This window comes from Dama dama, chromosome 22, assembly GCF_033118175.1.
Source record: "Dama dama isolate Ldn47 chromosome 22, ASM3311817v1, whole genome shotgun sequence".
NCBI classification, from domain to species: domain Eukaryota; kingdom Metazoa; phylum Chordata; class Mammalia; order Artiodactyla; family Cervidae; genus Dama; species Dama dama.
Window position 1 is genome coordinate 26,146,878 of NC_083702.1, and position 21,229 is coordinate 26,168,106.

At 39.2% G+C, this 21,229-nt stretch overlaps 1 protein-coding gene across 1 annotated transcript in view; it reads right to left on the reverse strand.

Annotated features, from left to right (window-relative positions):
• The window catches only part of SLC15A5 (solute carrier family 15 member 5), a 90,954-nt gene that overhangs the window by 30,505 nt on the left and 39,220 nt on the right, over positions 1–21,229 (reverse strand). The window contains 2 exon segments of the mRNA XM_061124198.1: positions 2,771–2,899; positions 12,076–12,264. Of these exon segments, the coding sequence (XP_060980181.1) occupies positions 2,771–2,899; positions 12,076–12,264 (318 nt within the window).

Here is a 21,229-nt window from a genome sequence, read left to right on the forward strand (position 1 = left end):
AAGATTCTAACTGATTAGGCTATGACTTGATGTAACACAGTATTAGTATGAAGAGAAAAATATTTTAAAGAAGTAAATTAAATCAATTAGCAGTAATTTAAATGATGTTCTTTTCAATATTAGTTTAGAGACTGCTCCTCCCCTCTGCGTCACATCGCATGATGCTAAGATGTCCTCACTATGTGTTCTTGGTAGACCTCCTTTAATGGGCACCAATCTTTGCCAAAACTATATAAACTTTTGGGCTTTCATGGTGGCTCAGTGGTAAAGAATCAGCTTGCCAATGCAGGAAACGTGGGTTCCATACCTCATCCGGGAAGATCTCACATGCTGTAGGGCACCTAAGCCCATGTGCCACAACTATTGAGCCTGAGCTCTAGAGCCAGGAGCCACAGCTACTGAGTCCACGTGCTGCAGCTACTGAAGCCCATGCACCCTAGAGCCCCTGCTCTGCAAGGAGAGAAGCCGCTGCAATGAGAAGCCTGCCCACTGCAACTAGAGAGTAGCTGCTTTGTCAACTTTATAAGATTGTTGTAATAGACCCAGTAATGTTATATAACAGATCCTACCATACTATGCAGATTCTCAGTAAAAATAGATTTTCAGTAAAATATATTTGCAAGAACAATTGTATGTAATAAAAAAATTGTCTGGCCTTTCTTCCTGGTTCCTGGGAGGTAAACTCTAAAATCTCTGAATCTCCCAAGTGACTGAAGTGTCTTTGTTATTCATGGTTGGCTCGTTAAGCCCCACCTGATGGTATTTGTTAATGGTATGACTTAGAATGGGAGCTGGCAAGCCTAGAAGACCAACTATAGGGTTAGAGGGTTGGGATTTTGAGCCACAGGGTAGGTATCAGCCCAGTCTCTGGAGAGAGAAGAGAGGCTGGAGACTGAGTTGAACTATATGGCCAATGGTTCAGTCAATCCTGCCCACATAAGAGAGAAGTGTTAGTCGTTCAGTCGTGTCTTTGTGAACTCAAGGACTGTAGCCTACCAAGCTCCTCTGTCCATGGGATTCTCTAGGCAAGAATATTGGAGTGGGTAGCCATTCCCTTCTCCAGGGGATCTTCCTGACCCAGGGATCGAACCTGGGTCTTCCTGCATTGCAGGCAGATTCTTTACAGTCTGAGACACCAGGGAAGACCCTACCTCAATAAAAACTCTGCACACTGAAGCTCAGGTAAGCTTTCCTGGGTGACAGTGCTCTGTGTATTATCACACACTGATGTGCCAGTTGGGTACCACATCTCTGAGGATGAAACGAGCTTTGTTTCTGGAACCTTCCCAGACCTTGTTTCATTCATCTCTGCCTTTATCTCATTTTGATTTGTATTTTTTTTTACTATAATAAAGCTGTAATCACAAGTATTATGCTTACTAGCAAATTATCAGTTCTGAGGGGGAGTCTGTGGGGAATCTCCACATTTATAGCCAGCTTATCAAAAGATGTTTAGGTAGAGGTATTGGTAAGATTTTCCAAGCTATCTTATAAAATCCTAATACCAGTGTTCTAGACTTTGTTTACATTTAAAGACTCCAATCATCAGAGATGTCAACAAATTCTGTTGTTCACACTTAGTTATGACAGTTTGAATGTGAGCTCTTAAGAAGTGGAACCATGTCTCACATAATTCCATGTATTAATAACGTAGAGCCTGGCACATGGTAATTACTCATTACATACTTTGGCTTAACTTTCACAGTTAACTAAGAACAGGGTTTGATCTTAACAATCAAAGACTATAGATTTGTTCCTTGAACTCTACTATACCTATCATTTAATTTGTTACTCAATTTTATTGCTTCTCTACACCCCTGGAAATTTTGTGACAATCTGGAAGTTAATTTTTCTTGGCATGGTATCTCTAGTATCCAATATGGTACCTGGAATAGACTGGATCCTCCATAAATATTTTTTGAATGGATACCTAGTGTTAATAGGAGTTTCTCATTCATAGAATTTATTTTTTCCATAGTTGGAAAGTAGGTAAGTTAAATTCATTTGTAGAAAATATGAATATTTGTTTACATTTTTTAAATGTATTTTTGAAAGGAGAGAACAATAAGCTTTCAGTATCTCTCATAAAATAAGCACAAGCAAATTTAATAGATGTTAAGGTGTATTAACATCTCAGAACAAATAAAGGAAAAAGTCTGTAGATTTAAAATATAGCCAAAGACATTTGTCATGACAGTTAATCTTTAATGTTATCCTGTTTGATTTTTCTACCAGCCCATGTAAGAATACTTTTTATGTAGCATGTGACTTTTTCAGATTGGTTGTTTCTTCTGACTAAAATATCTACTGGGAAATGTTTCCAACTCAACTCACAATTTCTCTTTGGTTGCACAGACTATATTTCTGGATAAAGGATCATCCAGATACCCCCATCCTCCTATATTTACACAGGACTTACCTTTTCTGAGGGTTATCTATGACCCCTTATTGAATACAGCCCTGTTGAAAAACCTAATGAGAATATAATGACAAGTTTGCGTTAAAGTACAATAAAGAAAGACAGCAGACAGGGTCTCATGAGAAGTGACATTCTGTAATTACCTCCTCCTATCAAAAGAAAAACAATTCCCAGAAATTAATGAATACAGCGAGAGTCTATTTCCTATCTTAATTCTATCTTAATTGCAAAAGTGGATCAATTAAAAAAAAAAGACTACACTGGCAAAGCCTCTCTTGAGGTTTTGTCTCTCAATTCTCTAGTCATCAAATCAATATATATATATAAGCAAACCATAGAACTATTTTTTACCTTCTGAGATGAGGTAGACCAACTCCAACAGCAGTGCCCCCATGAAACAAGCAAATCCACTGATCAGTGTCAAGCAATTCATAAAGGTTCCTCTGATGGTACTTGGAACAAATCTGTATATTACAGAGACTGAGAAGACAAAAGTTCAGAATATAGAACATTATTTCTTTTTTTAAACTTTTAATTTTATATTGGAGTATAGCCAACTAGCAGTGTTGTGATAGCTTTAGATGAACAGCAAAGGGACTCAGCCATACATATACATGCATCCATTCCTCCCTAAATTCCCCTCCCATTCAGGCTACCACATAACATTGGGCCAAGTTCCCTGTGCTATACAGTAAGTCCTTGTGGTTTATCTATTTTAAATACAGGAGTGTGTATATATTGATCCCAAACTCCCTAACTATCCCTTCCCTCCATTCTTCCTCTCAGCAACCATAAGTTCATAGAAAATTCTCTCTAAAGTAAAAGTATAGATATTCTTCAAATCGGTATTGATCATACCTCAAAGAAAGTTTACTGATGTAGGTAAAATTTATGTTGGGCCTTGTTAACATTGGGCTTCCCTTGTGGCTCAGCTGGTAAAGAATCCACCTGCAATGCAGGAGACCTGGGTTTGATCCCTGGGTTGGGAAGATTCCCTGGAGAAGGGAAAGGCTACCCACTCTAGTATTCTGACCTGGAGAATTACATGGACTGTACAGTCCATGGATTGCAAAGAGTCAGACATGACTGAGTGACTTTCACTTCACTTTTGTTAACATTACTAGAGTAACATATATTATGATGTTAAAAAATGCTTGCTCCTTGGAAGAAAAACTATGACAAACCTATACAGTGTATTAAAAAGCAGAGACATTACTTTGCTGACAAAGGTCTGTATAGTCAAAGCTATGGTTTTTCCAGTAGTCATGTGTGGATGTGAGAGTTGGACCATAAAGAAAGCTGAGTGCCAAAGAACTGATGCTTTTGAATTGTGGTGTTGGAGAGACTCTTGAAAGTCCCTTGGACTGCAAGGAGATCCACTCAGTCAGTCCTAAAGGAAATCAGTCCTGAATATTCATTGGAAGGACTGATGCTTGAAGCTGAAACTCCAAAACTTTTGCCACCTGATGCGAAGAACTGACTCATTGGAAAAGACTCTGATGCTGGAAAAGACTGAAGGCAGGAGGAGAAGGGGACAACAGAGGATGAGATGGTTGGATGGCATCACCGACTTGATGGATATGAGTTTGAGCAAGCTCAGGGAGTTGGTGATGGACAGGGAAGCCTGGAGTTATGCAGTCCATGGGGTCACAAAGAGTCAGACATGACTTGAGTGACTGAACTGAACTGATATTATGGTGTTACAGTTTACAGATATCTACAAGGAATAAAATGTGGCAAAATACACTCCTATATAGCTCTAAGGAAAATTTAATTGCTAGGTGGTTGAGTGTCCCAAAATATTCACCAAAGTTATATGTCAATTTGAATATTTCTTATGGATTTTGGATTGAGCTAAGGCTTGTACTGGAGAGTATTGTGCATGCATGCTAAGTCGCTTCAGTTGTATTAGACCCTTTGTGACCCCATGGACTGAAGTCCGCTAGGCTCCTCTGTCCATGGGATTCTCCAGATAAGAATAGTGGAGTGGGTTGCTGTGCCTGCCTCGAGAGGATCTTCCTGACCCAGGGGATTGATCCATCCTGTGCCTCTTACATCTCCTGCATTGGCAGGTGGATTCTTTACCACTAGCACCACCTAGGAAGCCTTGTACTGGATAGTATCATGATGATATTAAGTTCTATGATCCTATTGTCCTATATACATCATTAGATTCCCCGCAGAAATATCAGTCTATCATAGAAAACTAGCATGGTGGAGAACAGCATGAGCTCTGGACTTAGATAAGCTTATGATAAAATCTTGGGTCAGCTGTTTATTACCTCTGTGATTTTAGGTTGTTGTTTAGTCGCTAAGTCATGTCCAACTCTTTGCAACCCTATGGACTGTTGCCCGCCAGGCTCCTCTGTCCATGGCATTCTCCAGGCAAGAATACTGGAGTGGGTTGCCATTTCCTTCTCCAGGGGATCTTTCTGACCCAGGGATTAAACCCACGTCTCCTGCTCGGTAGGCAGATTCTTTACTTAAACTTCTCAAGCCTCAGTCGTCTTCTCTATGAAATGGTAGTCAGATCATTCATTATGCACTTGTTTGAGGTGTATGACTGTTATTTGCTATAATGTATACAAGAACTGAGTAAGGTTAGCTATTTGTAACAATATTAATTTTACCAAATCATATATCCCCAATTTGTGCAAGGCACTGTGCAAATCCTTTTATATGCATTACAAAATTTGTTTTTTGGCTGCACCTCATGGTTTGCAGGATCCTAGTTCCCCAACCAGGGATTGACCCAGACCCTCATCAGTCAAAGTATGGACTCTAAACCACTGGACTGCCAGGGAATTCCCTTTTTATTTATTTATTTTTATATGCATTTAAATATCCCATTTAAGGAGAGGCAGTAGCTTAAGCATTGGGTTTCCAGAATGGTTATCTTTTTCCTCCCAAGTCATTGTTGGAATAGTAGTAATGATGGTGGTAAGGTGTGAAAAGAAAATTATGGAGGAAAGTTTTTATTTTAAATTTCAGTTAAACATAATTTTTTGATATCAGAAATAAATGAAGTAAGCATATATAATTGTATACATTCCATATCAACATAACTATGAATAGCCATCTTAGGGATACAAACTAAAATCTTTATAGTATTATTATAATTTGATACCTGTTGTTTGCTTCGTAATTATATCATGAAGAGGAAGACATTATGTGAATGAAGGTAGATATGAGACAGTTTGGGCCACGTGTAGAAAATTATTAGAGCAGGAATGTGAATACATGGGAGTTTATTGTACTAATCTCTCTCTTTTGTATATAAGTGGCAAAAAATTGTAAAGAAACACATTAAATAATATGAACGGTTTTAGCTCTGAGTGGCTGAATGACTGGATTTTTAATTTTTCTTCCTACTCTTTTGTACTCAGCAAATTTTTCTGCAATGAGAGAATGCAAATAAATATTGAAGTTCTTTTTGAAAAGAAAGGTGGTGATAGAAAACTGATATGCCATGAACACTAAACTTTTAGTTTCACTGTCTCTACAAAGAATGAAATTTAATTATCTTCCCTCTTCCCTTTCAGGAAGACTTCACTCCTAGTTTCCCAGTAAAACTCTGCATTTGTCCAGCACTTTTAAAAAATTTTAATTTACTTTTATTGTTGGCTGCCTGGGTCTTCGTTGTGGCGAATGGACTTAGCCATCCTGAGGCGTGTAGGATCTTAGTTCCCAGACCAGGGGTTGAACTTGCATCCCTGCATCAGAAGGCAAATTCTTATCCGCTGGACCACCAGGGAAGTCCTTTGATCAGCACTTTTAAATGAACTTACTAATACTTAATGTAAATGTATTACTATTCCTTCCTGTATTTATTTAATGTTTTCACTTTGCTTTCAATGTGTTCTCCATGTGTTTTTATTTATCATTCAATAAACATTTAAAGGAATCTCTGTGCTTCAGATGTGCTGAAGTACTAAGGCTGAGGGTGGAAGAAAGCATCAGTATATCTTCCCTGGATTTTAAACTCTGGAAGAGCAGAGAGCAGAGATATGCATAATACTAAGGGCAGCACTAACTAGGTGCTTAATATCCCAAATATTATTGGACATTAAGGTAATGATGATGGTAAAATACTATGAAGAAAGGCTTCAAATATTGGCAGCAGGAGACGTAGGTTCCAGAGCTGTCTTGGGCCCTGCAAATTATCTGCAGGAGTTTGAGGCCACGCTTGCAAGTTTTCTCTGGAAGATCCAAAGGAAAGTGCAAGAGAAACGCTGAAGAGGCTTTGGGCAGGAAGGACTCAGTTACGAAAAGGATTTGGCTGATGAACTTTCCTCTTTCTAAATACGAGGAGACAAACAATGGGCAGGAAGATGAAGTAGGACGATTTCTTTCAGTGAGAAAAAGCGGAACGTTCGGGCCCATTATTACTTTGCTAGTTAATTATTAATCCCGCGCTTTTCTCTTGCTAGAACTTCTGGTGCGGTATATAATTCATGAGCACACTTTGCCAGCTCTCCGCCTGCTGGTTAATCTCTCTTTGGTGTCATTTTCCTCGTTTTGAAAACCTCTGGTTCCCTTTTATAGGACTCTGCTTTTCAAGTCCTCCGATCTCCAATTTCAGGCACCTACTTGCGTGTTCTGATCTTTTTTGACTTTGGTGATCATCGACTTGATTTTTTTAGGTTACATGATATTTCTTTGAGCATACTGTAGTATAGATGTAATCAACAAGTCTGCCACTATTCTAAAATCCTCATTTTACTGTGAAAAGTGTTAGTCGTGTCTGACTCTTTGCTACCTCATGGACTTTATAGCCCAACAGGCTCCTCTGTCCATGGAATTCTCCAGGCAAGAATAGTTGGAAAGGTAGCCATTCCCTTCTCCAGGGAATCTTCCAGATCCAGGGATCGAACCTGAGTCACCAGCATTGCAGGCAGATTTTTTACTGCTTGAGCCACCAGGGAAGATCATTTTACTGAGAAGACACAGTAAAAAATATACAGTGTACAGGAAAACTGGTCTTGTTGCCAAAGAGCGAATTGAAATGTGTCTCCAGGTGGAGACTGTAGTGTTTGCAGAGATGCCCCATCACAGTTTATGTGGAATCTACAAACTACAGAGCCATAACTGCCTTCCTCAGGCAGCTGGTACTAGAGACTCATTCCTGGAAATTTCTTTTACTTCACTTGTTCTTAAACAGTTAAAATGTGTTTATTGCATTTGGTGAGGGGTTTGTTTTGAACATGTGAAGAAGTATGGCAGAACTAGAAAATGGAACTTTATGCTATTACCATTTTCAGATCATTATTCTTCCCTCATCTCTACAAAATCTTCCAACTTTGAATCTCATGTTACCTGGTTTGATCACCTAATATTTCTTTTCTTTGCTGTCAGCTGCCGATCTTTGTGACACTTTCTTGTATTTTTCAAACTCATCAGCTCCCCTCTCATGGTTACACTCTCTGGTTCCACTTCTGCCTTAATTCTTGGCAGCTTTTAAAAAAATACATGTTTTTTTGATGCAGACTATTTCTGTCTTTATTGAATTTGTTATACAATATTGCTTCTGTTTTATTTTTATTTTTTGGCTTCAACACATGTGGGATTTTAGTTTGCCAATGAACTCAACCCTCCTGAATTGGAAAGTGAAGTCTTAACCACTGGACCTCCAGAGAAGTCCCCTGGCAATTTTAACACACACATACATGTAGATCATCTTTCCAACTTTCCATTCTGTCATATCTTGGTTTTTCAGTTCCATGGCCCCCTTTCCAATGTCCTTGTCCCCCACTTGACCTTAGCCACTCACACCTATGGGCACATGCTGAATCTTGTACCTCAGACCAGGGGTTGGTGAACTATGGTCAGGTAAGGTCCAGCTGCCACCTATTTATAAATAAAGTTTTATTGGGACACAGCCACGCCCATTCATTGTATGTCATCTCTGATGGCTTATATACCACAATGACAGAGTTCAGTAGTTGCACCAGAAATGAGTGCAAAACCGAACCACTTACTATCTGAAAATTTTAAGAAAAAGTTTGCCAACGCATGCCCCAGAGTAGTAATTGTCACTGATCCATGATCTCAACTTTGTGCACTAGCCTCTGGTGACCACCTTCCATCTTCCCAATTTACTCTCGATGACTCAACCATCAAAATGCTTGTCCTCCTTCAGGGCCTCCACTCCATTGCTCCTTTCATTATTTTCACCTCTTTCATACCCTACATGTTCTCACTTCTCTTTTTATCCAAGCTAAGTTCCACAGTCAACTATTAGAATCATATTCTTCCACGTTCCCTCATTTCTTTGCCTCTCTCTTGCCTTCTGGAAACTGACTGGCAAGACAATTCACTATCTGCTCCTAGAACCACGCAGTCTGATGGAGCTAGAGAAAACCACGTAACCCTGTTGACCAATTCATTTAAAAATTTTTTTTATTTTATTTATTTATTTGGCTGGGCCAGGTCTCATTGCAGCATGGTGGTGGTGGTTCAGTCTCTAAGTTGTGTCCGACTCTTTGCGACCCCGTGGACTGTAGCCTGCCAGACTCATCTGTCCATGGGATTTCCCAGGCAAGAATACTGGAGTGGGCTGCCATTTCCTTCTTTTGTTGTGGCATGCAGGATTTTTTAGCTGTGGCATGTGAATTCTTAGTTGTGGCATGTGGGATCCAGTTTCCCAAACAAATGATTGAACCTGGGCCCCCCAGAGCAAAAATAAGTTTGACACTTTACCAGTTTATCTCTTCCTCACTCCTCCAACTTCATGAAACTCCTTGCATTTTCTTGCCAGACACACTCCCACTTGTGCATTTACATACTGTTTTTCCAGCAGTGATGTTTATTAAAAATATTTTAAACAACTCACACCTAAATCCACTATATCCCTGGAATATTAAATCTTTTCTTTTTTTTTTTAATAAGAAGTGTACATGGGGAAAAAAAAACTGGGGTTAGAGACCAGGTGAATAGAAAAGGAGATAATGAGTTAGGACCAGATTTAAATTATATTTCAGAGTTAAGACTAAGACTTGCTGTTGGATTGGAGGTGAGAAGTAAGAAGAAAAAAGGGACTTTGAATGACTGGTAACAAAGACACAATACTGCTCCCACTATCAGATCTCCTGATGTTCAAGTTGTGGGAGGTGTGGTTTTCTACTATGACCTGTGAGCCAGACATCTGGGCTTGAGCCCTGAGTCTGGCACTATTAATTTACCTGAAGCATAGTAACAATAATAACAGCACACATGTGCTGTGCTATGCTTAGTCACTCAGTCGTGTCCGACTCTTTGCGACCTCATGGACTGTAGCCCACCAGGCGCCTCTGTCCTTGGGGATTCTCCAGGCAAGAATACTGGAGTGGGTTGCCATGCCCTCCACCAGGGGATCTTCCCAACCCAAGGATCAAATCCAGACCTCCCCCACTGCAGGCAGATTCTTACCGTCTGAGCCACCAGGAAAGCTATACAATTGTTAATGGTGAGTGCAGTCTATCCTATATATTGTCTATGTACACTCTGCTTTTTCCTTTACATGAAATATTTCACTTAGTCCTTACAACATCCCTTCCTCATTTTACAGATGATGAGAAAGGCTCAGAAATGCAGAATAATTTTGCCAAGGTCACACAACTAGTCAGTGGCTGAACTGGGTTTGAATTCAGTTCTGCCTGACTTTAAGATTCATGGATATTAACAACTATGCCATACTGCCTTCCAGAAGAATGATTCTTGATTTCATAGTTCAAAACACCCTCTCACATTTTATGTCATTTAATTCTCAGGAGTAGGTTTCATTCCCATTGACTGTTACACCGATGCTGTGATATGAGGAAGAATTATAAGTATTTCCATTTTAAAGGTCTAAAAGGTGAAGCTTAGTGGTTAAGTGGATTTTTAAGGTCACATGTGTAGTTAATAACAAGTCTGGAAATTAAAATGAAATCTTCTGCTCCCTGTCCCATGAGCTCTATAGAGGAAAAGTCAGTGGACTTAGTTGGACCTCAGTTTTCAGATGGGAAATCAGGGATGGATGGACTAAGTGCTTAATATGACATGATCTGCCGTTTTAACTCTCTGGTTAAAAGTACCTCTCTGGCTTTCAAATGTTGAACCACAATTGCTTAGCTGGCTGGGAATTTCCTGATTGTATTCACTCATCACCTTCATTGATTCCTTGATGACTCAAGCAGTAATGAGTTCACCTGCATTGCAGGAGACAGGAGATTCGGGTTTGATCCCTGGGTCAGGAAGATCCCCTGGAGGAGGAAATAGCAACCCACTCCAGTATTCTTGCTTGGAAAACCCCATGGACAGAGGAACCTGGCAGGCTATAGTCCACTGGGTCGCAAAAGAGCTGGACATGACTTAACAACTGAGCACATAAGCATTCACTCATCGCCTTCATTCGTTGCCTAGAAAATGTCAGCTGACTACTTTCAACAATTTTCTGGAAACATCAGGGAAGTCACAAACATCTGTGTGGTGACATTCTTCTCTATTTTTTTTTGTATTCTCCCTAGTGTCAAACAGTGATAGCCACATCTTAGAATCTCATAAAATTATTTATTTCATGTGAATGAAATGAGTTAAAATTATAAAAAAGAAGACTAATGTACACATATGGCTGTAATTACACAATTAATTTTATTTTGAGTTTTTAAAAAGAATTACCTTGATGTCATATATATGTATGTGTGCATATATATTAAATACATATATATATGTATATTGCTTTGAGGAATTTAAGAATAATTGAAGATAATAGAATAATTGAAGATTTTAGACAAGAGAATTAGTTAGAATTGTCATCTATGAAAATTGCTCAAAAGGTTGAGTTGAGCAGATAGAATGGGAGAGACATTAGAGGCAGGAAGAGAGTCAGGAAGTTTTAAAAGTAATTTTGGTAAAGTATAATTGGCTTGTGTTACAATCAGGATTCTCTGTGTGGGGAACTTATAAGGAAGACAGAAACATACAATGCAGTAGATCACACTGATAAGTATATACACACACACACTCACACATACATATTGCAGTTTTGTAAGAAGTCACTGAAATACTTAGATGAATTTTGAAGTGGCTAGTTTAATTAATATCAGCATCTAGATGATACAGAAAACCCTTGATACTTAATAAAGTTATTCTGAACCTGTCTTATGAAACATTAGTGATCACACTTAATTTAGTGTCATTTAATTTAAAGACACTGAGTTGTCTGGAAAACTGCCTTAAACTTATTTTATTTGCATGTTTATATACTCTCAACGTACACTACAAATGTCATTTTGGGAGGGAGTATATAAGTGAGTTTATCTATGAATGAGAGGGAGAGGGTGGGAAGAGGGAAGGGAGAAGATCAGAGGAAAGGTTACATATCTGTCTTGTCTTCTAGGTTTTAGCAGAATTTTCTCCTATTGTGTATCTGATCAAATGACTGATACCTTTAACCGGGTTAGTAAATCTTCCATTCCATCCTATCAACATTCAGGTAGAATTAATCATTGTCTGTATGTGGCAAAGGAACAAAGAGAAATTGTAATTTCTTTTTAAATGGGGGTGAGGCATAAGCGTGTTCTGAAGCATTGTGGGAAATTTCTGGGGCAGGATCAGATTTCCGACCACGTGAGGCGATGTGCTCCAAGTGAAGACTCAGTACGTTCCAACAGGAGGTGAAAAAAATTATTACTCACAGGCTGGGTTGACCAGGGTTTCAGCCACTCCGAGTAAAACGTATTGAAGAACCTGGTGGGACCAGGGCATGGAGGAGATGGTGACAGCTTTGCCGGAAAGAGGTTGCTCCACTAGAGGGAAGTGCTTCCTGTATATTTCAAAGAAGCCGGCTACCAACACTGACAAGGCAGCAGAAAGATTGCCAGCGACTGAAGAAAAAGAATGCAAAGGAAAAAAACAAATTTTAAAAAGGCACTAAAATGGAGTATCTCCTGCCATATCTAATAAACAAGGATGTCACAGCCATCTATGATTCTGGCCCTCCAAATGGGAATTTCTCAACCCAGATGGCCCCCAAAAGGAAGAGCAATCCCTGTGAGGTAGCTGCCGACACGACACTCCCTACAGACAAGAGTGAGGGGGTGGGCAGCTGGGGATGTGAAAACACAGGGTTACTGGCCCCAGATAGCCGAGGTGCATAAGAAAGGAATGAATTCAGTGAGTCCAGACGCTTGCATCTTCCCAGACAGGCATGTGTGCCTGCTAAGTCACATCAGTCATGTCCGACTCTTTGCAACTCCATGGACTGTAGCCTGCCAAGGTTCCTCTGTCCATGGGATTCTCCAGGCATGAAATCTGGAGTGGGCTGTCATGCCCTCTTCTCCCATACATAGAAGAGGACTAAATTCCTTACCTTGAGATCTCTGGTTTTCCTTAATTATCAGTAATCTTCAATGTTCAGACTATCTGCTCCCTTTTTTTGCAAACTTTTATATAATCTGACTCCCTCCTTCTCAGAGCAGTTTCTCAGGGCTACTTGAGATGCTGCCTCCCTAGCTTGAAGTCCTAAAAATCCCCATCAAATGGAACAGCTCTCTACTTTCAGGTTGTGACTATACATTTTAAGTCAACACCCCCGATCAGGATAATAGGCCACAGTATTTCTTACACACTGACACTAGAGGATGTTTCCTCAACATTTTGTTGTTGTTCTGGGGATGTTCAGATGTCAGCTGACCGTGTTGTGTGATTTTCCTATACTTAGGCTTTGGTCTCTCAGAAATGGCTGCTTTAGTTCCCTGTCTCCTGACTGACTGTCCATATGGCCTCAGTTATTTAACCTTATTATTTCCTTTGGCTCTGTGTGTGTGTATTTAGTTGGTGAGTCGTGTCTGACTCTTTGCAACCCTTGGACTATAGCCCACCAGGCTCCTCTGTCCATGGGATTCTCCAGGCAAGAATACTGGAGTGGGTTGCCATGCCCTCCTCTAGAGGATCCTCCCCACCCAGGACTGAACCCAGGTCTCCCACATTGCAGACAGATTCTTTACCATCTGAGCCACCAGGGAAGCCCTTCCTTGGCTCTAAAAGGTGGTTACTTTGTAGGATGGCTATGAGATTTAAATAAGATCACATACAGGTAATATTGGGCTTCCTTGGTGGCTCAGAGGGAAAGAATCCGCCTGCAATGCAGAAGACGCAGGAGACATGGGTTCAATTCCTGGGTCGGGAAGATCCCCTGGAGAAGGGCATGGGAATCCGCTCCAGTATTCTTGCCTGGAGAATCTATGGACAGAGAAGCCTGGTGGGCTACAGTCCATGGGGTGGCAAAAAGTCGGACTTGATGAGGTGACTAAGCATGTGCACACGCACGTCCAGGTATTATTGTAACAGTGGTAGCAATCAGTAGCAATTACTGTTGAAGCTAAAGCAATGGTTTTGAACTTTTATCCTCAGATAAAATATATTATTCTGAAAAAATTTAAAATCTACGTCTGAATAAAAAATGATTTGGGAAAATTTAAAATAAATGATCTCTTCAAAAGATTGTAACTATTTTTTTAAAAAAGGTTATGAAATAAACTGTAAGCATTATCAGTCCTTGGTTTTCTGACATTTCTCTAATCTTTGCAGAAAAAGTAAAGTAGCTATGACAGAATTAAAGATTAGGAACTTTTGCTTAGGAAAAAATATTAAATGTAATTAAATAGGTAGAGAATATAAATGGAACTAATTATTCAGATATCAGTTCAACTCTTCTCTTATTTTTAAGGAATTGCCTAGGAAATTTTGGTTGAAAATGAGAAGAGATTTTTGTTACAGTTTATATCTACTGCAACCATTTCATTTCTCAATTTATCATTCATATTGCTGGACTTAATCCCATTGTTGGAGCAGAGGCAAACTTTAACTTGATGGAATTTACTTGAAATTTAAAGACAGTCACCTTTTGCTAACTTGCATAAAATTTCAGATAAGGCAAACTTTCAATTCAGAAAAATCAATCTAATGTTTAAATAGCTTAGTGTTTGTTTTAGTTGATAGAGAAACTGGTAGGTAAATTTTTTGATTGTATCTCAACATTTAAATGTATCCATAAAGTCTGCTCTTTCTGAGACCTCAAGAAACAGAAGATATAAAAAGGAGGAAATCTGAATAACAGAAAATTCAAGGAATTTTAAAACATATTATTACTTTAAATTAGATTCCATGAAGGCCCATTCATAATGAAGTAGAGATTTTGGTTCTGTTAATAGCTCAGATTGAAAAAAGAATTTTAATATTACCTATCTTGAAGATGTGACTTCCCTGGTGGCTCAGAGGGTAAAGAATCTGCCTGCAATGCAGGAGACCTGGGTTCGATCCCTGGGTCAAGAAGATCCCCTGGAGAAAGGAATGGCAACCCGCTCCAGTATTCTTGCCTGGAAAATCCCATGGACAGAGGAGTCTGAAGGGCTACAGTCCATGGGGTTGAAGGGTTGGACACAACTGAGCGACTAACACGCACACACCTTGAAGATAAAATTCGTCACAGAATTTATCTATACTTGGCACACTAAAACTCACTAGAAAGAGACCTAAAATGTCAATTTGATTTCATATTTACCCTATTACTGCTATACGTAAAGTTGTCCGTTAGGGCAGTTGGGGAGGTAAGATAAAAAAAAATTGTTCTCAGTTTTTGTGGACTTATAATGCTATTCTAAAAGGAGAAGAATCTACTTCCAGCTGGAAAAGTGAGAGAAATCATTCTATGATTTAAAGAAAGAAGGACTGAACTTCCCTGGTGGTCCAGTGGTTAAGAATCCTCCTGCCAGTTGAGGAGATATGGTTCAATCCCTGGTCAGGGAAAATCTCACATGCCTTGGAGTAACTAAGCCCATGAGCCACAATTACTGAACCCACGTCATAAAGCCTGTGCTCTGCAACAAGAGAAAAGTGAAAGTGAAGTCGCTCAGTCCTGTCCGACTCCCGACTCTTTGTGAGTCCATGGACTGTAGCCTACCAGGCTCCTCCCTCCATGGGATTCTCCAGGTGAGAGTATTGGAGTGGGTTGCCATTTCCTTCTCCAGGAGATCTTCCCAACTCAGGGATTGAACTGGCGTCTCCGGCATTCCAGGCAGATGCTTTAACCTCTAAGCCACCAGGGAAGAAGCCACCACAATGAGAAGCCCTCGCAGTGCAACCAGAGTAGCCCCTGCCTGCTGCAACTAGAAAAAGCCTTTATGCACCAATTAAGACCCAGGGCAGCCAATAAATAAATAAATACTAAGAAAGAAAGAAAGAAGAGTTTCAGTAGGAAGGGTGAGGGCGGCATGAATGGCCTGAGCAAAAGCACAAAGTCATGAGAGTATCAGAAAAAATTTCAGAATGGTGAGAAACTCAAGTTATTTAGGTATCAGGGGAGAAGACAGATAGAGGTCAGATCATAAGAGGCATTTAATAAATTTTTAAGGAATTTTCAAATTATTCTGAAGAAAATGGAATCACTGAAGGTGTCAGACACAAGTGAAAAGATTAGAATTGGCATTTAGGATGATAACTCTAAGGACCAGGTGCTGGTTGATAGAATGGGAGTGATACTGAAGGGAGGAAGAAAGGAAGTTAAAGGCTAAAGTATGGGCTTCCCACGTGGCGCTGCTGCTAAGTCGCTTCAGTCGTGTCTGTGCGACCCCATAGATGGCAGCCCACCAGGCTCCCCCGTCCCTGGGATTCTCCAGGCAAGAACACTGGAGTGGGTTGCCATTTCCTTCTCCAATGCATGGAAGTGAAAAGTGAAAGCGAAGCCGCTCAGTCATGTCCGACTCGCAGAGACCCCATGGACTGCAGCCCACCAGGCTCCTCCATCCATGAGATTTTCCAGGCAAGAGTACTGGAGTGAGGTGCCACTGCCTTCTCCGCAGGTGGCACTAGAGGTAAAGAATTCCTCTGCTAAGGCAAGAGACAGTCGTGGGTTTGATCTCTGGGTCAGGAGGATCCCCTGGAGAAGGAGCTGGCACCCCACTCCAGTATTCTTGTCTGGAAAATCCCATGGACAGAGGAGCCTGATGGGCTACAGTCCGTGGGGTCGCAAAGAGTTGGACACGACTGAGCAACTGTGCAGAAAACAACCTATTTACAGAAAAATAATTTCAGAAAAATGATTTTTTACAGAAAAATAAATTATTTCTTTGGTTTCACAATGACATACATATTATTATTGTTTAAAAATGTTTTCTATAATCATATTATTCAACAATATTAGACAAATGACACCTAAAGATTTTTAAAAATGATCTGCCTCTGGGAATTATGACTGACTGGATGTAAAGAAAGCAGCAGCTGGAGACTGTTACTTACTGTTAAAAAACTTTCAGAACTATTTATTTTCTCACCTACCACGCTTTCCTGAATCTAAGATTAATTTAGCTATATGAGGAAACATTCTTTCACATCACTGAGAAAGGGAAAAAATGCTGCCAATCTAGCATAATATGCAACCCAATTTCATGCACACATACAATGGACTGAATTGTGTTCCTTCAAAATTCATACATTTGAAGCCATAACCTCCAAAGTCATTACTTGAAGACAGAGCTTTTAAAGAGGCGATTAAGGTTAAATGAGGTCATAAGAGTGGGATACTAATCTAATATGGTGCTCAGCTGCTTCAGTCATGTCCAACACTTGCAATACCATGGACTGTAGCCTGCCAGGCTGCCCTGTCCATGGGTTTTCCCAGGCAAGAATACTGGAGTGGCTTGTCATTTCCTTCTCCAGGGAATCTTCCCAACCAAGCAATTGAACCTGGGTCTCCTACACTGGCAGGCAAATTCTTTACCGCCTGAGCCACCAGGGAAGCCCTATATGACTGTTATCTTTTTAAGAAGAAGAGAAGATATTATGTCTATACAGACACAGAGGAAAAGAAGGGTGAAGACAGCAAGAAGTTGGCCATTCACAATCCAAGGATAGAGGTCTTAGGGGAAATTAAACCTGCCAACACCTTGATCTTGGATTTCTAGCCTCCAGAACTGTAAGAAATAAACTTGTGAAAGCCATCTAGTGTATGATATCTCGTTCTGGTAGCACTAGCCAACTGATTACAGGTATGTTCAGGTATTACGTGAAAATTAAGTTGTTTAAGAACCTCCCTGGCAATCCAGTGGTTAAGACTCTGAGCTCCCCAATGCAGGGGGCATGGGTTCGATCCCTGGTCAGGGAACTAAGATACTTCATGCAAAAAATTAAGTTGTTTAAATATTGTGCAATTAAGTTGTAGGATACACCCATGAACCTTTAAAGAAAGGGTTGAGGTAGATAGAATAGATTTTCAAAATTTCTTGGCTTTCTTGTTTTAGAATTTGAATTCTCTATGTATCTTCTATAATACGTCTCACTCTAACTAACTTAGTATAATTTAGATAAAGATATCATGTCCACTCCCCCCCCACCTTTTTTTTTTGTTATTACCTGTTTTATATAAAAAGGCTTATATTGTATTTTATCCAGGGAAGTTTATAGCTTTAGAGGCAATAGATTAGACAAGAGATGGGCAAATTTTTTTGTAAAAAACCAGTAGTAAGTATTTTTGGCTTTATGTGACAAAAGGCAACATTCTGAAGCTATGTAAGTATTATATAACAAGAAACAGAATACATTTTCTACAAATTTTTTATTGATAAGATTCAAACTAATAATGCTTTTTTGGGAGTGTGATGTAATTTCTCTTAATTGGTATTCAAAGTTACCATTTCTTATAAAATCAATTGCAAAGGTTCATCAGTGAAAACAACTTTTAGCTTGCAGATAATGTAAAAGCAAATGGCAGGCCAGATTTGGCCCATGAGTGTAGTAGTTGGCCAAATCTTGGTTGACTTGTCAGCTTTTATTGCCTACTGCTGAATTTTAGCTCTGACCTGATGCAAAATTGTGGCATTTTTTAATCGAAGCCTCTGCTGGCAGTATACAAGCATGAAATGTGAGAGAGCAGTCTCTTGGCTTTTTGCTCTGTCCTTGAAACTTAAAGTCTAGTCTTTGATCAACAGCATAGGAATCACCTGGCAGCTTGCTAGACAGAATTTCAGGCTCCATCCTAGAAGGTTTGATCAGACCTACATTCAACCAGATCCAAGAAGCTCTGAGACCTGTTCTAGGAAAATCCAATAAAAAACAGTTCTCCAAACAATTTCAAGCAAAGTACAAATATAGTTCATCTACCTAGATATTTTAGGGCAAAGCATATTTTACCTGAAACATCAAACTCACTGCATTTGCTTTTTATTTGCTACTGCACTCTGGTGCAAAACAAAGCTGGATTTCAACCTAAATTAAATCTGCTTCAATTTTATCCTTAACACCTATGAGATCATAACTTGTCCAAAGCAGAGCATAGTTTATCAGAAAGCACATATTTTAAACCTCTAGCGGATCTGTATTTACAAGATAAAGCACGTGGTTCCAAAAGAGATCTTATATTCAGATAAATAATATATGCTTTAATATTGGCTATATGATTGTAGGGGCTTCACTGGTGGCTCAAACGGTAAAGAATCTGCCTGCAATGCGGGAAACCTGGGTTTGACCCTGCGTTGGGAAGATCCCCTGGAGGAGGGAACAGCAACCCACCCCAGTATTCTTGCCTGGAGAATCCCATGGACAAAGAAGCCTGGTGGGCTATAGCCCATAGGGTTGCAAAGATTTGGACATGACTGAAGGGGCTGAACACACATATGGTTGTAGACAACTCTCTAAAAGTCTTAAATCTCTTAGAGTTTATTCTATTATCCCACCATGTAATAATTTTTCAAATCAGACCACAATGAATTTTTTAAGCCAGAATTTATTCAAACATTTTGGTTGTACTTGCCATTTCCTGTTGAAGCAAAATCTAACACTACAATATAAATATGTAAAGATGTTTCCAACATTGGATAAATTTGCCTCACTGAGAAAACTATGGATTTTTTTTTATGTGTCATTTGATGTATGAGTGTCTGATACATAACACAACTGAAAGTATGAAACTCTTGAGCCCTTGAGAAATTGTCCTCAGATCCATGATTTTGGCAAATTCCAAGAACAGGAAACTGGCTAATGTAAGAACACACTGGTGTCCACAAAAGACTGTTATAGAGACAGCTATGATTTTATCATCACATATATTTGTGCCTTTGTGGAAGGTCTTTCTCACCTGCTACTTGGCATATGGTTTTTGCTTAGTTTATCTTGTTAGTGGTATGTTCCTGTGTTTGAATTGAGCTATCCATATTCTGTCTTTTGTTTCTCTTTAGACCACTGGGAACTCATTTCAGGACGTTCAGCCTCAGTTTGTATTTTAACTTCTGAATCTGGAATAGGTCATTCATTTGCATGGAGATCAGTTACACAAACATATCTGTAAGGCATAAAATATTGCTTCAGTTGACTTACTAGATGGTCTAATTTAGGGGTCCCCAACCTCAGAGATCTAATGTCTGATGATCTGAGATGGAATTGATATAACAATAATAGAAATAAAGTACACAATAAATGTAACACACTTGAATCATTCAGAAACCATCCCTCCCTCCAACCCATGGAAAAATTATTTTCCCTGGAAAAAACTATTATCCTTCTGCTCTACTTTACCTCAAATTTAATTCCAGTGTTGACGTCAACTTTAAAAGTAAGAACCTAAGAACATCAATGTGCTTTTATTAAACAAATGAACAACTGAATGAACAAGTTATTCAGGCTAGATATTTGCATGTTACTTTTTTTAATGTTTACAAAACTTCCTGCCAGGTATTTTGCAGAAGGTATACACCATGATGTTTCTTGGTGTCACAGTTCTGAAAACTATGCTAGAGAAAAAGGAGTTTTAATGAAATAATCCTACTTTCAATGAAGGTAACTGGATCCCTGGCTTGGATTTTAATTTATCAAGCACTTTGAATCCAACCAAAAAGAAACTCTGTCAATTATTAGAACTAGTAGAAGGTACTGGTTATATAAAAAGGGACCAGCATCTTGGCTGTACCTGAATTGTAAAGAACTTTGAATTAGGATTTGAATTTTCAAGTTTTATTTTAAAGAGGAAGGCTTGGAAGGTATTTTTAATATACTTTATCTGCATTTCAACATCAATGTCACTTAAAAGCCAAGATAACAGCTACCTCCTGCGTTGTGCACTTCTGCTTTGTATAAGGCTTAATAACAATCTTAATTAGGTTAATTTTAGTCAGATTAATACTGGTGTGTGTCAGCACTAGCTACTAAATGCCACATACTGGATTTTAACTAACGGTAGGAGAGGAAATACTCATGGTGTAAACATTTTTGAACTGAAAAAAGCTAAAACAAAGTATATCCAACTATGACAGAGGATACATCATAATATCACTGATTCTAGATTTTTGGTGTATTAAGCTGACTTTTAAATAGACACATCTGTCTCGTGTAATGTTAGGAAAATACAGTCTTGATGAAACACTCTGTGTGTATCAAACCTTTGTCTTCCAAGTTCTAAAAGATTCAGAGATTTTTTTTATCATTGGTACGGTCATATACTTGTTAATTTATTTAGCTGATAAACTCAAGAATGTCCTTTCTTCAATCAGAAACCCCTCTTTCCTCGCATTGTTATGAGCTAGATAAAGAAAAGCAAACTCATTTTTTTTTCTTTGTTAAATTTCTACTTTGACCAACAAATGAGAGTGCTCTATCCCTCACTCTTGGCCTGGGCTGTCATTATCCTTGTCAAACCCTAGGCATCGCAGCATCAGCACCAGCTGCCTCCTTAAACATGACAGTCCTTGGACTGGGAGTGACTGATTGTGAAAGGGAGTTGGGGAACCTTAAAGACCAACTCATTGTGATGGCAGAAGGATTTTTCATTTACTTCATAGCCTTGATTAGAAATAGCAGTAAGGA